Consider the following 16444-nt stretch of genomic DNA (forward strand, 5'->3'; position numbering starts at 1 on the left):
AGAGATGTTATTAAAAAAATATCTAATATATTTAATGACCGATATCGAAATTCGAGAATAATTTTGATCACAAAAGATAAACTCTATTTTACACTTTATAAACAGCTATTTATTTACATTAATTTTTTTCTTTTATATTCCTATATAAGAAATTACAACATGTTATTCCTACTTTGTACGAAAAAAATTCGCTATGATAAAATGACATTTTATCATTTTCTATATAATGATAATATAGAGAAATTAATTACATCATTATACAAGAGTTATGTTGCATACAGAATATATTATCGTTATATAAAGAGATTCCTTTCTCTGATAATAATATTTTCCTCTTCCTACTTTAAATATGTATAAAATATAAAATTACTTTCTTGTTTACACATTGTTATTACAGTCTTACAGAGTTTATGATCGCACTAAATATTAATATCATATAGTATACAGTTCTAATATAAATATATGTTACTTTTTATCGGCTTTATCATCCACTTCGATGGCATTGTACACAAGAGTCTTGACAAAACTTTCATTATTACTCTATATATTTAAGTAACTTATATAAATGTTTCTTGAAATTTTATATTGCAAATACATATCTTTAATAACAATTATTTACACTACAGAAAATAATAGCAGACACAACATTGGATAACTATGTGCAAATATATTTACGTGAAAGAGTTAGGCAAATTTGTTTATATTAAAGATTATAATATATTATTATTAAAAAAAGGAAACATTATTTTATATCACTAGTATCATCTTCAGAGTTTTACTTGAGAAACTTACACGAGCGTGCAGATTCTACGCATTAAAGAATAAAAAATATTTCCTATCAATCTAAACATTCTAAGAATCTATGCATTGAGATAATACTTTATTACAATAATAAAAGAAATAAATATAGTAAAAAGTATATTTTAAGATATATTTAAATATATAAAACGTGTATTATTATGTCGATATATAAATTATTTACGTACTTTATTTTAAAATATATACTTAAAATATTACTTTATTTTAAAATATATACTTAAAATATTACTTTATTTTAAAATATATATTGAAATGAAATCATTAAAATTATATGTACATAGTCATGGATAAAAATTAAAAATTAATTTTAAATTATTATTACAAGGTACACGACATATATTTATTAGGAAGAAATTTAAGAGGCTGATTAATATGAGCGTATAATTGTATATCGTTTGCTATATAAATTATGTAAAATTTAATTGGACGGGGATTTTTTGGCACATACTGGTCCATAGCTTAATGGCACTTTCACGCCACTTTTGAAAGTGGATACATTAATCGTATCGTTACCACTTAATCCTCTAAAGTTGTTCTACTATATCGTGATCGTTTTTATAAGAAGACTGTTTAAAACTGGTTTTTTGAGAATGTTTTGTTCTCTTTAATTCTTTAGCGAAGTATACTATAGTTTTCTTCAGGCCTTCAGCTAAAGGAACCTTTGGTTCCCAATTCAAATATTTTTTGGCTCTACTGATATCTGGTCTTCTTCTCTGTGGATCATCTTCGACTGCTGCGAGTTCAATTATCTTACTAGTAGCACCCACCAAATTTTTTATTATACGCGCAAATTCTGAAACAAGTTAAAATGTTAAATTTTAGACAAACATCGCAAAGATTTGGAAAAATTATAACAAGCAACTCTTACTTTCAATTGTATGTTCCACGGGATTTCCAATATTTACAGGCAAGGTATAATTAGATGCCATTAATGCTACCAATCCGTCTACCAAATCGGAGACATATTGAAACGATCGCGTCTGTTTTCCACTGCCATAAATTGTAATTGAATTATTTTGTAAAGCTTGAAGAATAAAATTTGATACGACGCGACCGTCATTCATGTGCATTCTGGGACCGAAGGTATTAAAAATTCGTGCTACTCGGACCGAAACACCTTCCTGTCTCATATAAGCGTAACTCAATGTCTCGGCAACTCGTTTTCCTTCATCATAACATGCTCGTGGACCTACATATGCATCCGGAATTCATTAATTGTTCAAGTATAAATAATATAAAAAATAAAATCAATCTTACCGATAGGATTTACATGACCCCAGTAGGTTTCTGCCTGTGGATGTTCATTAGGATCTCCGTATACCTCCGACGTGCTCGCAATTAATACTCGCGCGCCGACTCGTTTCGCGAGTCCTAAAATATCATCGATAAGTTACATAATATTATCTGTTATATTTATTCTTTCTATTTACTATAAAGTCTCACCCAACATATTTATAGTACCCAAAGTGTTCGTCTTGATCGTTTTCACGGGATTTAACATATAATGCGGTGGACTGGCCGGACTAGCGAGATGATATATCTCGTCGACCTCCAGGTACAGAGGCCTCACGATATCATGATGCACCAATTCGAAATTCTCGTGACCGATCCAGTGCTCGACATTTCGCTTTCTGCCGGTGAAGAAGTTGTCGACGACTATAACTTCGTGGCCGGCAAGCATCAGACGATCGACCAGGTGAGAGCCGACGAAACCCGCGCCACCCGTCACCAGTATTCGCTTCCGGTTCTTGTAATTCAAAAACTTGACCGTCGGAAAATCCTTCGCTACTCCGTTTTTGATCGCCGCCTCGAGATGTTGCAGCTTGCCCTCCAGCTCGCGAATGCGAATCCTCGCCTCCTCGATGTTCTTGATGTCTCCATCGGATGACTCCTCTTCGACACTGCGAATTTTTGCGTCTTCGACGATGTCGTTTCTATCGCCTAAATTAATCTTATCCTCGGTAATTATGCCGCGATGTCGACTGCGACCGAAAAATCCTTCCTCTTCTGTAGTCACGAGAGTCTTATAAAAGCCTAATACTGCGAGAAAAAAAGCGAGAGAAAAACAATATTGAGAGGATATTTTAGTTCTTTTAATTAAATGTTTCACGATAAAATACAATTAAGTAATTTAATATAAAACAATTATTTATAATTCTAAAGAAGCAACTGTTTTCTCCTTGATGAATATAATTAAGTAAATATATCTCGTTGACATTTCGTATCTTATCAATTGGCTTACTGAAAAAATTCGCTTTACGCGCACATGAAGAATTCATATTATTTATCAAATTGTTTTACAATTATATATAAATACTTATTATTAAGTCTCAGAATTTTCAGATTAATAAAATGTTAAATTTCTTAGTTCTTGCAATGTTTAGCATTATTTTTTTTCTATTTATCTGATTATTTTTTAATTTATTTAATGATAGTTTACTTAAGATAAAACAAATAATACTCAAAAACTTTTCCACTCTTCTATGACTGTCGTATTTTCAATCTCATGCTCATTGTCAGTAGATTCAGTGATTCTCAACGGAAACAATTAACAATGGCCGTTACGTAAATTATATTGTATATACGCGCTTTGAAAAGCTCTTTCGTTGTGAATAAGTTAAAAATTATTGTCGACTATTGTTGACATTATTGTTTTATGGAAGACGATAAAAATTTTGAGAAGGAAAAATTTTTTCATATGTGCTTAATAATACTTGTGTATTAAATATTGAAAGAATTGAAACAACATTTCTCAATATTAAGAAATAAAGAATAATGAAGCATTTCATTTATTTTTATAATAAAAAGAGAGAGAGAAGAGTCAAGAGTTGTATTATTGAACTTTTTCTTAATTCGATAAAAATAAATGATAAATGATATGTCTCGATAATATCGTGACATTACAGATTAATTATGACAGATTAATTATGAGAATGATTCGATTTATAAAACACTTATCTGTTTTTTTATATACTTCTATTTTTTTTCCTCTCAATAATTTTTGCTTAATATCCTATACTTATTTAATAAAATATACTTGAGAAATATATTTTCAATATTCAAAGATAAAATTTAAATTTAAAAAATAGAAGTTTGTGTCAAGATATTCTGCTATTTCTCTAATAGTATACATTAATATATCTATAGATAAGTCATATATAGATAAAACAACATAATTATTGTTACATAAACGTAACAATTGGCAACATAATTATTGTTATATAAACGTAACAATTGGCATAAAATAGCTTTGAAAACGGCTGCGTTGCACGAATGACACGAGATCAAAGTAACGAGAAAAGGAGAGGGAGAGAGAAAGAGAAAGCTATCAAATTTAAAAGATCGTGACATCACAAATTCAAGTAGAACGGAAATCCGCAGTAAGATTAATGTCAGATAATAAAACCGAGAAAATTAGCTAAATTCGCTAAATCGCATATTTCATTTATTTGTTACACACTGCGTTTTTGACTCTATAAAGACTGTAAACAGACAGCTTGTGCTCGAAAGGCAGGTCGATTTGCCGAATCCCGGATCGAGGATCTACTGTCACGATACAAATGTCATAATCTTCAAATCACTTACCCAACAAGAATACGCAAACTGCGAAGATCGCAATCTGCTTCATCCTTCGTTGCGTGATAACCATGCTTTAAATTTACACACATGACTCGTCACACTCGGGTCACACGCTTACGTCACTCTCGCCGAGACTTATCGGACAAGCAACGCATTCTTTCCGCGGATCTTATACGAAAAATATCGGGTACAATCGAGCCAGTTTGGTTCGTCCGCTTATTCAAAATATGTATACATACGGGAGAGGCGAGAGAGAGAAACATAACCTCTACGACACGCACTAACACCGACTAATCGCACGTTCGATCGCTCCGACTGCATCTAAATCTAACCTATGCCTGTCAATCGTGTATATCGTATCCGTGTATGTGCGCCCGTGTACGTGATTATTGACGTCATGACGTAGGTATACGAGTGATGCCATCTGTGGGCGTTCCGTTGAACGACGTGGCGAAAATGAGGTTGTACAGTTCATCGGTAATCTAACCTGAAAATCTGACGCATTCGGAGCGCACGCAGGCGCAGACCCCGTTTTTTGATTGATATATAAAGCCGTGGCACAGTACAAAGGAAACATCCCAAGTGTGGTTTTTCCGACAGTCACGGTGGCATTCGAAATATGGCAGGCGTCATTGATTGTAACTTTCCTGTTTGGGGCCTGCTGCCTAAGAAAGAGACAGGTGTCACTCAATTTCTCACCAAGTACCCCGAGTACGATGGTCGGGGCGTCGTCATCGCGATCTTTGACTCGGGGGTGGACCCCGGGGCCCCGGGTATGCAGGTGAGCACGGGAATGGATATCCAGCTGCACTTGGTTATTGTGTATGACACGCCTTTCCATGCAAAAAACTTGACACACAAGGAGTTACATTCTTATTATTGATATTAATATTCTTCTTGGACTGTCCTCTTATTTTCAATATGTGACATTTTGCAAAAATAATCTATCTCCTATTGACAAATAATTCATCTTCCTCGTACATCTTTCACGATTATTTGAAGTGCTTTTTGTGTATCTTGTGAACCGTCTCCTTGAGAGATAAAAGTCACGCTATTTATTTTCCTTAGATATGATTTCTTTTTATCACACTTTTAGTGTATCGAGAGAAAATTTTCTCATGAATGTCAATAATCGCATCTTATTCTTTATGCTAATTTTATCTTCAAACTTTTAACAACATTTATAAGTTTGTTACATTACAATTTTGCAGCTATTCTTGTATTACATTATAATGTCATTTTACGTAGAGTCATTTTATATAGTAATGTCATCTCATATAGTATTCCTTGTTCAGCAAAAAATTCTGCAAAGTTATATTATTACATTTATTACATATATTTTCTTATATTCTTATATAGCAATGTTAAATTTATTATGATATAAAGCTTCTTAAATATACATACATGTATGATTTTAATTATCTTTGATAAATATAAGATGCTGAAAGAAAGATTTACATTAAAATGTATAAAAAATTATTCCTGATGAGTTTGATTTTTGGCTTCTTTATATTCAGTTTTATTAAGCTATTTTTTTAATTCAATTTAGTACTATCTGCCCTAAAATCCTAAATTCTTTTTTTAATGTCTTGTATATATATTGCAAGCTTTGATAAATTATAATAAGTTTAAACTTTTTATAAAAAGTTGGTTTGTATAATAATTCAATTTTCCTAAGTATTTTATAAAAAGTCTTTTTGTAAAGAAATTGATTTTACAAAAAACTTATAAATAAATAAATAAATAAACATATGTGTGTGTGTGTGTGTGTGTGTGTGTGTGTGTGTGTGTGTATGTGTGTGTGTGTGTAAAGAATAATTATTATTATTTGTAAATATAATTTGTATTTTAGATGACTTCAGATGGGAAACCAAAAATTATTGAAAGATTTGACTGTAGTGGAGCAGGAGATGTAGATACTAGCAAAGTTGTTCAAGCACCAGATGGATATATAATTGGCTTGACTGGTCGTAAATTAAAAGTAGGTTTGTGAAATATTCTACTGCACATTAAGAGATATAAATAAGATATCATAAGTGAAAGTTTTGCATATTCTCTGTTTTTAATGATCGTTGGTTACATAGTAAATAATTAATTTATAATTTAATGCTGCTTATATATAAATAACAATTATGTATATTCTTATTTATTTGAAAGTAAAGTTATTAGAATAAGTGTATAATTTTATATGTTATAATTAATATGAGAATATGTCTCTTTTATATAAAAAAAAAAAAATAAATTATATGCAATGCATACGTTTTCATTTTTAATGTAATTTTACATTTGAATCTTTTATGTTCACTTAGGTTCCATCTAATTGGACTAATCCCACTGGAGAATATCATATTGGTTTAAAAAATTTATATTCATTATATCCCAATAAATTAAAGGAAAGAGTAGTAGCAGAACGTAAGAAGCGTCTTTGGGATGATGGTCATAAGACAGCACTTGCAGAAGCTTCGAGGCAATTACAAGTATGATGAATATAATAATAAAACTTTCTATATGTAAGATATTAATAATTTGCCTTAAATTAAAAAATTATTTATCTCATTTTTTTCTGACATCTTAAAATAAATTTATTAAAATCTTTTAGAGTTTTCGTTGCAATATAAATATAATACTATTTTTTTATAATCTTACTTAATGTGAACATTACAATAATTACTGGAAATCAATGAAAATATGTATGGATACATTATAATTAGAGTTTTAGTTCATGTGATCCAAAGATAGGAGTGTTGTGAGCATGTCAGTTCATGCAATTAAATGAGGCCGCTATTTCACAATATGTCACAGTGATCCGTATCTAATGCTATATTTGTATTTGGCAGATTGATCTATTGTAAAGGCATTGATTCCATTATATAATATTCACTTAAGAAAAGTCATTACATTAATATTGTATCACTCTTATTAATTTGGTAAATTTTTATGTCAATATGTAATTTAAAATTATTGATTTTTAAAAATACAAAAGAGTGTAGATATACAATTACGCAGAGAAAATATTAAAATATATAAGAATATTTAAAAGTTTTGTATTTAATTATATTTAATTTATTTCAAAATAGCCAATTTATGAACAATTAATGATATTATTTCACTATAACTAATATTATTCCACTTTATAATAATGCACAGGAATTTGAAAGCAAGAATCCACAGTTGTCGACTTTGGAAGAAAAATTACAAAAAGAAGAACTTGAAGCTAGAGTTGAAATATTGAATAATATTGAAAAAAAATATTGCGATGTAGGACCTACTTATGATTGTGTTGTTTTTCATGATGGTAACATTTGGAGGTAATCATCTTACAAGTATACTATTATGCTAAATATATATGTATGTACCTATTTAAAATGTAAGTTATTTATGTTATATTTTTTCGTTTAATTTAATGTCATTTTTTTCATAGAGCATGTATCGACATATCCGAAGAAGGTAATCTGGAAAATGGCGTTTTTCTTGGTGAATATTCTATTACAAGAGATTTTGCTCCTCTTACTCAAGAAGACCAATTAAACGTTAGTATTAATGTCCATGATGAAGGAAATACATTGGAAATTGTCAGCTTATGTTGTAAGTATAACAGAAGAAATTGTGTTGAAATATTGTAATATTTAGTGCGAATTTTTCTATAGAATTTCTCTTGATTGAATCTTATTACAGCAAGTCATGGAACACATGTAGCATCAATCGCGGCTGCATATTTTCCTGACAATTCAGAGTTAAATGGAGTGGCACCAGGAGCCCAAATTGTGTCATTGACTGTCGGTGATGGACGTATCGGCACAATGGAAACTGGAACCGCTGTAGTACGGGCAATGATTCATGTAATGAAGAGAAAAGAAAAGATTCATGTTATAAACATGAGTTATGGAGAACATGCTCATTGGTCAAATACTGGTAGAATAGGAGAACTGATGAATGAAGTTATTGACGAATATGGCGTAGTATGGGTTGCATCTGCTGGCAATCTTGGACCAGCTTTGTGTACAATTGGTAAATATACACAGAATTCTGTACAATTAACTTTTCGTATTTTTGATTTTTATAATCAATTTTACCTGATGTGATTTGTATTACAAATACGAAATATATTTGTACAGAATTAATTTCTTTAATGTGCAATGTGTTTCTTGATATCTTCATGTGTATCCAAATACTTCTAAAAAAATATATAGGAACTCCGCCAGACATCAGTTCAAACAGTATTATTAGTGTTGGTGCTTACGTATCACCTGATATGATGGTAGCTGAATATTCTTTAAGAGAAAAGATGCCAGGCATGCCATATACTTGGTCATCCCGCGGCCCTATGATAGATGGAGGTGCCGGTGTAACAGTATGCGCGCCAGGAGGTGCTATCACCAGCGTCCCAAACTTTACGCTTAGGAAAAGTCAACTTATGAATGGCACAAGTATGGCAAGCCCGCATGTAACCGGTGCTGTTGGTACGTATTGAGATTTCTTTTCTAATTAATATTAAAATAGACTCATAAAAATATTCTAATATATTTCTTTTTTTTAGCGATCCTTATATCAGGTCTTCTTGCCAAAGGTTGTCCGTATTCTCCTTACAGTATAAAAAGAGCTCTTGAAAATACCGCTCTTTACATATCCAATTTAGATCAATTCGCACAAGGTTCTGGCCTGTTACAAGTCGAACGCGCGTTCGATAATCTTGTCTCGTACAGCGATGCCCCTGAAAGGGACATTCGATTTACTATTAATTGTGGAGTTAATAATTCTAAAGGCATTCATATGAGAACAGGTGTTATTGATCGTCCAAAGGATTATGCAATTACAGTAGAACCAGTATTCATAAATAGTGAAGTTATAGGTAACATTTCATAAAATAATATTCTAGCTTTTCTTTTTTTTATGAGTTTAATATCAAACATTTTCAGAATCAGAGTTATAGAATGATATTTTATCTGTCGTTTTGCAGAACCATCGCGCAAAATTAATTTCAACTTGAAGTTGACGCTTGTATGCGATGCTTCATGGGTCCAATTTCCAACACATCTGGATTTAATGCATATGCCTCGTTCCTTCGCTATTAGAGTCGAGGCATCCAATTTGCCAGAAGGTGTTCATGCTACTAGGTAAATGATATATTTTATATCGCTATTATTCTTAAATAACGTGTTGTGAAACAATTTGAATTTGTAAATATTTTTAGTGTACGAGCATATGACGTTTCTAATATCGCTAAAGGACCAGTATTCCAAATTCCGGTGACTGTCGTCCAACCAATGACGTTATCAAAGACTGTGCTTCTCCCCGACTTAACATATACGAATGTTTTATTCAAACCAAACACAATTCAGCGTCATTTTATTCTTGTTCCAGAGGATGCTACTTGGGCAGGTAAGAAATGAAAAGATACATTTATATAACCATATCCATTATATATAATACAATTTAGATATAATAATATAAATATATAAAAATATTATATTAATAATTATTATTTATATTATATTAATAGTTATTTATATTATACTTTATTTGCTTAGTTCTTAGATTAAAAAGTGCAGAAAAGGATAAAACTGGTAGATTTGTGCTTCATACTATTCAATTAAAACCTCGCATGGCCTGCAAAACCCTTGAAGTTAACAAAATAATCAGTGTTACATCTCAATCAGAAACGATTCAACCATTTGCTGTTCAGGTATAAACAAATTTTATTAAAGATATATGTGAATTCATTGTAAATATGTAATTTTAATTATAAAAAACTAGTTTACTATTATAAAATTTTTTAATTTATATATTTATGATGTTTATTTTTTTTCTTTAGAGTGGATTAATTTTAGAAGTAGTTATCGCAAAATATTGGGCAAATTTAGGCGATATGCTTATCGATTATTCCATAGAATTTCATGGAATTCATATGATAAACGGTAATCTTACGATGTTATCCGGAGATGGAATAAATCGCCTTGAATTACGTAGTTCTCTTAGAAATGAAGAAGTTGTACCTAACATTTCTTTGAAAACATCTGTGCAGGTCTTAAAGTATGTTTTATTTCAAACTTATATATTTTCATGACTTTAATTATTTTTATACTCATAATTACAATATACATTTGACCATTATATAGGCCTAATGAATCGAAAATTGTTCCCCTACGAGCGCGTGATATTATCCCACCATCGCGACAAATATACGAATTACAACTAGCATACACATTCCACTCGGCAAAAGCAACTGAAGTCACACCAAACGCTGCATTGCTAAGTGATTTGTTGTATGAGAATGAATATGAGAGTCAAATGTGGATGATTTATGACAGCAATAAACAACTAATAAATTGCGGGGATGCGTATCCATCTAAAGTGAGTATTTTAATTCAAATTTTAAAATCTTTAAAAATAATGATAAATATTATATTTAACTCATCGCTGTACAATTGTATATTAATCTTTTTTTTAGAAACATAATTAATATATGTATACATGGAATGTGATCGTCTACAATTCCATTAAACATACGAAAATAATATTAATTTGTTACAGTATACAATCCAAAAACTAGAAAAAGGAGATTATACTTTAAAAATGCATATACGCCATGAAAAAAAAGATTTATTGGAAAGATTAACAGATATGCCATTACTTCTAAGTCAAAAGCTTAGTACACCAATTAATTTGGACATTTATGCTAATCAATCACAAGCTATTATTGGTGGAAAAAAGATGGTTGCTGCATTTATTCCACTTGGTCATATTCTACCTTTATATATTGCTCCACTATCCAATGAGAGCAAGTAAGTATCTGCATATGAAATATATATCTAGATATCTAGATATCTAGATATGCAACTTCTTTTTTCTTCATAATATTTTGATATAAAATTTAGTAAAAATTTAAGTAATTTAATATTTCTCAAATATATATTCTCTTTTAGCTATAATAATAAATATATACACGAATATTAATTGTTTATATAAAAAAACTCAAACCTTTGACATATAAAATCATTTATAAAGAAAATATTTTAAGGTTTTTTATTTATTATTTTTCCAAATTTTAACTTAATTTAATTAAGTTTTTAATTTAATTTAAATTATATTTTTATTTCTTTCACTTTTTGAGTTGCACACATATAGTGTATCCATGTTATATAATTCATATTACATACATTAAAATACACAATACATATTAAGAATATATCATTTATTGATCTGTTGTTTAAATAATTATTTTGTTACATATTTCACATACACTCACAACTTGTATACTTAAGATATAAGCAAAATTACATGTTTTTTGTATATAAAAATAGTTTTGATAATACTTTATATGAGTTTAATGCTAATATTGTATTATGGTAGTAGTGCTTTGATTGAATGTAAAGTATTGTTTGATTTGTATAGTTAGAATTTTGTTTTTCTTGGAGTGTCGATCTAAAAATGTTTAAATAATTAAATTTTTAATTAAATTTTTTATCATATATTTTACATAAAATTATATACAAGACGTCTCTATTGATATCGCAAAATTTACTATATGCATTTCCTTTAACTAATCTGGAATCTAGTTTTCTTTTTAATAAAGCTTTGATCAGGGAAGTCATCTTTATATAACTTTTTAATTTTTAAGATTAAATATCTTCAATTCAACATTAAATAATTGAGCAAAACTAAAATTTAAATGTTATGAAAGTTTGCTTAAATTAAAAAATAAAATGTTTTATATTATTATTAATTTTTTTTTTAAGTTTAATTTCTAATAAATTTAAAAATTTTATTTTATTTTATTTCTATAATCATATATATAAGACATATATATAAGATATACATATATATAAGATTATAGAAATAAAATAAAGTTATTACGAACTGTAAAATCAATTATCAAATATTAAAAATATAAGTTTCTTCAAAGAAAATATAGATGTCAGATCGTTTAAAGAACATATGTAAATTTTGTGAAATTAATTTGGTAGAGAAGTACATCTGAAATGTAATAATATATATACATTATTTGCTGCTAAAGTGCTATTAAGATAATTTTCTTTTTTTATCTTACATTGCAGCACTGAAAACAAGTGAGTCTATAATACAATTTTTATATACATTTTGCATTTGTGAAATTGCTTTAAATAAATATGAAAACACTCACTGTTCATTTATACGCTGCGACACATTTTTAAATGCATGCTGATAATGTCTTTAATCTGTCTTTAATCAAGATATTGTATGCAAGATACAATATCAAAATGTTGCTTAATGCCAGACAATGAGGTATTTCTAGGAATATAGAAAAATAATTATTTAATTTTAATTTTTTTTCTATTTTTTTATTTTTTAAGTATTAAGCAAATACATACATTTTTACCATCTACACTACATATCTAAACAAAAAATACACATAGATAAAATTTTATAAAAGAAATTTACCTATATATTACTTAATAATATATGCTCTTACTTTTACTGCTACTTTCAATTAAAACTCTCGACACATACCGTTCATAAATTTTAGAATTTTCTTTATAGATATTCTCATCTGTATATTTCCATAGATGTTTCCAAGTTTCATCATTTAATTATTCGAATATTTTATTCTATAATAAATTATTTAACTTTTTTATGCTTTGCTTTTGGATTGTAATGTGTACATTAGTGTATATGTCATATGAATGAAAAAATGTATTATTTCTCTGCAGGAATATAATATTCTATCGCATATTATAACTACTGTTGCATTCTTTTTATGTTTATGTTAGATTAACTTTTCTTTTCTATTTGGCTTCAGCATGTAATGCAGATTGGAAAAAAAAGAAATAAGGAAGCTGCAATATTTACTATTAAAATATGTAGTTTCAATTTACTGAAACCATATATTTTAATAAATATTTTTCTTTTTTTTTTGCAAAGAGTATCGAAATATGCTACCCCTGGTAGTTATCTTCAAGGTACATTGACTTTCTCTAAAGATGAAATTGGAAAGAAGGTGGATAGCCATACATTCAAATACATCATATCTGAACCTGCCAAGAAAAATAGCAGTCCTGCTACTAAAACAGAGAAGGAAAAAACTACAAAATGGGATGAATATCAAGAAGCATTAAGAGATCTAAAGTGCAATTACCTTGCAAAATTTGGTAATTTAGTATTTATATACTTAAAGATGTTTAGATGTACAATAGATTTATTATAGCCATTTATAGAGCAATTCATATTAGTATTATTATTATATAAATATTTTGTATCTTTTTTTTCCGGTTTATATTCTACCAATAGCACCATCTATAAGTAAGTTGAGTTGAATTTGAAATTCATGTATATTATAATTTGTTTTCCTTTTCTATGTTGTAATCTTCCCTTAAAGATACATGTGTACCTAAGAGCATGTATTTGCAATTGTTACATGCATCTATCCCTTTTTATGTATTTTTATATGTTAAATAATGTACATATTCATGATTATAGTTTTTGTTCTTTTACTCCATGCTAATAGCATATTTAATCTATTTGTAAATTTTGTCTTTTCTTATTTTTTTAATATAAACTGTTAATGTTATATAGATATATGTATGTGTGTGTGTATATATATATATACACACAAACATAAGGATCATAAATGTTTGTATATATATATATATATATATATATATATATATATATATATTTATTTATTTATTTATACAAATATTTATGATCTGTTTGTAACATTTGTTACGTATTAATTGAAAATCTATTTTCAAAAAATAATGACAAATTTTGTTCTTTCTTTATAGAACCTGGTGAACATGCCAATTCGTTATACGGAGAATTAAAAGGCATCTTTTCGGATCATTTACCCGTTCACACTGCTATGTTGACATCTTTGGATTCTCCTGAAGCACGGCGACATGTACCGCACAATGATCTTTCGGATAACTGTATCGCATTAGCCAATCAAATAGTAACAGTTGCTGACTCTGTGATTACAAATATCGATCAAGATAAGTTATTAGCATATTACGGACTGAAGAATGATCAACGTCCTGACGCAGCTAAAATTAAGATAACCATGGAAAAACAAAAGAACAGTCTCATCGAAGGATTAGTGAAGAAGGGCTGCGCATTAGCACGATTATACGTACATGGAACAAAGACTGGAGAAGGAGATGGATCCTTTCAACATTTACTCGAGAGTGTTACGCATCATTGGCAAGAAGTACAGAAATTTGCTGAACCTACTGATAATAAGGTAAAAATAAAATTTTATTATTGTATTTAAAATTATCTTTTAAATTTGTATTCATTCATATGTTAGAAAACACATACAAGAATGTGAAGTCAAAATATTTAGTTGAATAAATACTAATTAATCTGTAAGTATAATGTGAAAGATGATACAAAAGATTTATTCATCTTTCCAGGTTATTATTTTATCTTTATGGCATGCACACATCAATAATCATTACGGACGTTACTTAAAATTATTGACGCGCTATTATGAAGAGAAACCATTGAAGGAAATTGATGAAAAGTGCATTGAAATTGCAAAGATTCTGGGATGGGAACATTGGTCGCGCCTTCTCACCACAAGTATACCAACACGTTACCCAGCCACATATAGATCATTTTGATTTTGATCACTTCGGTGTAAGTACTATTCATATATATGATTATTCATATATAATATGCTATTAATATATAATATACTTTAGAGCATCTATATACAATCATTTGTTTAATTTAGAAAAAAGTCTAATTGTGATTATTTGGTATATAATATATTATAAATGTAATATCATAAATGTAATATTAAATAAATATATCGTCTTTTATTACTTTCAGATTTTATGAACCCAATGTGTTATGGTGTGTGGTAAGGTGAAAAGAATTATAAAAATCGTTTCCAACGCATCTTTGTAATAACAGTGCTGTCGTTTGTGTCAGGTGTAATATACATTTAGAGAGAAATATAAATTTATTCATAATGAACTAATCATTAGAAGACTAATTGCACACAATACTAAACTCATACAAAATAAATTATATGACTTCATGGAATAATTTTACCAAAAATGATTTTATTAAAATTTACAAAAAACAAATATAAGCAATAACAATGTAAAATGTGTTTTTTCTCTCATTCGCGAAAATTATATTGTTAGTATTTAAAATTAAAAAAAAATTGATTAGAGTTTTTAATAATTGGAGTGAGTATCCAATTTAAAACACTGTCTTTTATCATTACATTTTATAAAAGATACTATATATCTTAAATATTATTATATTAATTTAGAAATTTGATTTTCTAGCTAACATTTGTTATTAAATGTGTTCATTTTTATCACACAATGTGTCTTATTTAATTTATCTCATCAATGGGCAAATGTGTGGTATCTTATTTAAATATATTTCATATATATCATATTTTTACTTTTACAGTAAATTATATGTAAATATATAAATATATCTTTTACATTTATATCTACAGAATATAATTTATTTCATTACATTATTTCAGAAATACAATTTTTATTGATTATAGTAACGTATTTTTTGAATAGATTATTTGTTAGTTTCATTATTTGTAAAATAATTACTTCAAAATTTTTCATCTTACATAAGAAAAAGTGTTCTCTATATAAACGAAAATTACATATTAAAAAGGATATTTTATGATGTACACATTTATTACATATAAACTTAAAGAATTATTCATATTTAATATATTTTTTATACTTCTATAATGATAGAACCTATTAAATTAAAAAAAAATATTTTTAAATATTTATAATCAATATAATTGATAATCAATACATATGTTATGGCAATTGAGTAAGAATGTCATAAAAATTGAATTAATGAAATATGTTTATTATACGAGTATTCAATGAATATTGAATATTTTAAAAATTACTTCTGACAGAAATATTTTCTAGGGATAAAGGCACAATTTAAATTATATTGTCAAAAAACTGTTATCCTTGTCAATTGTGCAGTGATTTAAGAAATATAAAAATATTAAGTGTTTATTTAGATATTGGTTATTTAAACAGATTTTCTCTTTAAATCATGTTCTCTT

General features: G+C 28.2%; 2 protein-coding genes across 4 annotated transcripts; one reads left to right on the forward strand and one right to left on the reverse strand.

Moving 5' to 3' along the window:
- Nucleotides 1-1122: 1122 nt before the first annotated feature.
- Nucleotides 1123-4742, reverse strand: LOC105251649 (UDP-glucuronic acid decarboxylase 1). Its single transcript, XM_011258598.3, has 5 exons — nucleotides 4405-4742; nucleotides 2263-2859; nucleotides 2077-2190; nucleotides 1688-2008; nucleotides 1123-1612 (listed from the first exon to the last, which is right to left on the reverse strand). Exons 1-5 carry the CDS (start codon nucleotides 4466-4468, stop codon nucleotides 1344-1346), a joined length of 1365 nt encoding a protein of 454 aa, XP_011256900.1. The 5' UTR covers nucleotides 4469-4742; the 3' UTR covers nucleotides 1123-1343.
- A 155-nt stretch (nucleotides 4743-4897) lies between these two features.
- On the forward strand, nucleotides 4898-15442 carry LOC105251650 (tripeptidyl-peptidase 2). 3 transcript variants are annotated; one of them, XM_011258599.3, is made up of 20 exons: nucleotides 4898-5179; nucleotides 6251-6379; nucleotides 6708-6875; nucleotides 7546-7706; nucleotides 7820-7983; nucleotides 8074-8406; nucleotides 8589-8858; nucleotides 8936-9247; nucleotides 9356-9512; nucleotides 9590-9777; nucleotides 9927-10081; nucleotides 10211-10428; nucleotides 10515-10749; nucleotides 10930-11180; nucleotides 12453-12464; nucleotides 13297-13523; nucleotides 13663-13674; nucleotides 14160-14614; nucleotides 14787-15012; nucleotides 15208-15442. In XM_011258599.3, the coding sequence occupies exons 1-19, from the start codon at nucleotides 5018-5020 to the stop codon at nucleotides 14994-14996; spliced, it is 3819 nt and encodes a 1272-aa protein (XP_011256901.1). In that variant the 5' UTR covers nucleotides 4898-5017; the 3' UTR covers nucleotides 14997-15012; nucleotides 15208-15442. The 3 variants fall into 3 exon arrangements, with proteins under 3 accessions (XP_011256901.1, XP_011256902.1, XP_011256903.1); XM_011258600.3 differs by lacking the exon at nucleotides 13663-13674; XM_011258601.3 differs by lacking the exon at nucleotides 12453-12464.
- The last annotated feature ends 1002 nt before the right edge of the window (nucleotides 15443-16444 follow it).

The sequence above is a fragment of the Camponotus floridanus genome, unplaced genomic scaffold, assembly GCF_003227725.1.
Source record: "Camponotus floridanus strain SB8 unplaced genomic scaffold, Cflo_v7.5 scaffold43, whole genome shotgun sequence".
NCBI classification, from domain to species: domain Eukaryota; kingdom Metazoa; phylum Arthropoda; class Insecta; order Hymenoptera; family Formicidae; genus Camponotus; species Camponotus floridanus.

Excerpts from the sequence above, each read along its gene's own strand:
- LOC105251649 (XM_011258598.3), bottom strand. The coding sequence starts at position 4,468 with ATGGTTATCACGCAACGAAGGATGAAGCAGATTGCGATCTTCGCAGTT. Across the intron at positions 2,191-2,262 it reads GGGTACTATAAATATGTTGG|GACTCGCGAAACGAGTCGGC; the intron begins GTGAGACTTTAT and ends ATGATATTTTAG. Across the intron at positions 1,613-1,687 it reads CGTGGAACATACAATTGAAA|AATTTGCGCGTATAATAAAA; the intron begins GTAAGAGTTGCT and ends AACTTGTTTCAG.
- LOC105251650 (XM_011258599.3), top strand. The coding sequence starts at position 5,018 with ATGGCAGGCGTCATTGATTGTAACTTTCCTGTTTGGGGCCTGCTGCCT. Across the intron at positions 10,082-10,210 it reads TTCAACCATTTGCTGTTCAG|AGTGGATTAATTTTAGAAGT; the intron begins GTATAAACAAAT and ends TTTTTTCTTTAG. Across the intron at positions 10,750-10,929 it reads GGGATGCGTATCCATCTAAA|TATACAATCCAAAAACTAGA; the intron begins GTGAGTATTTTA and ends AATTTGTTACAG.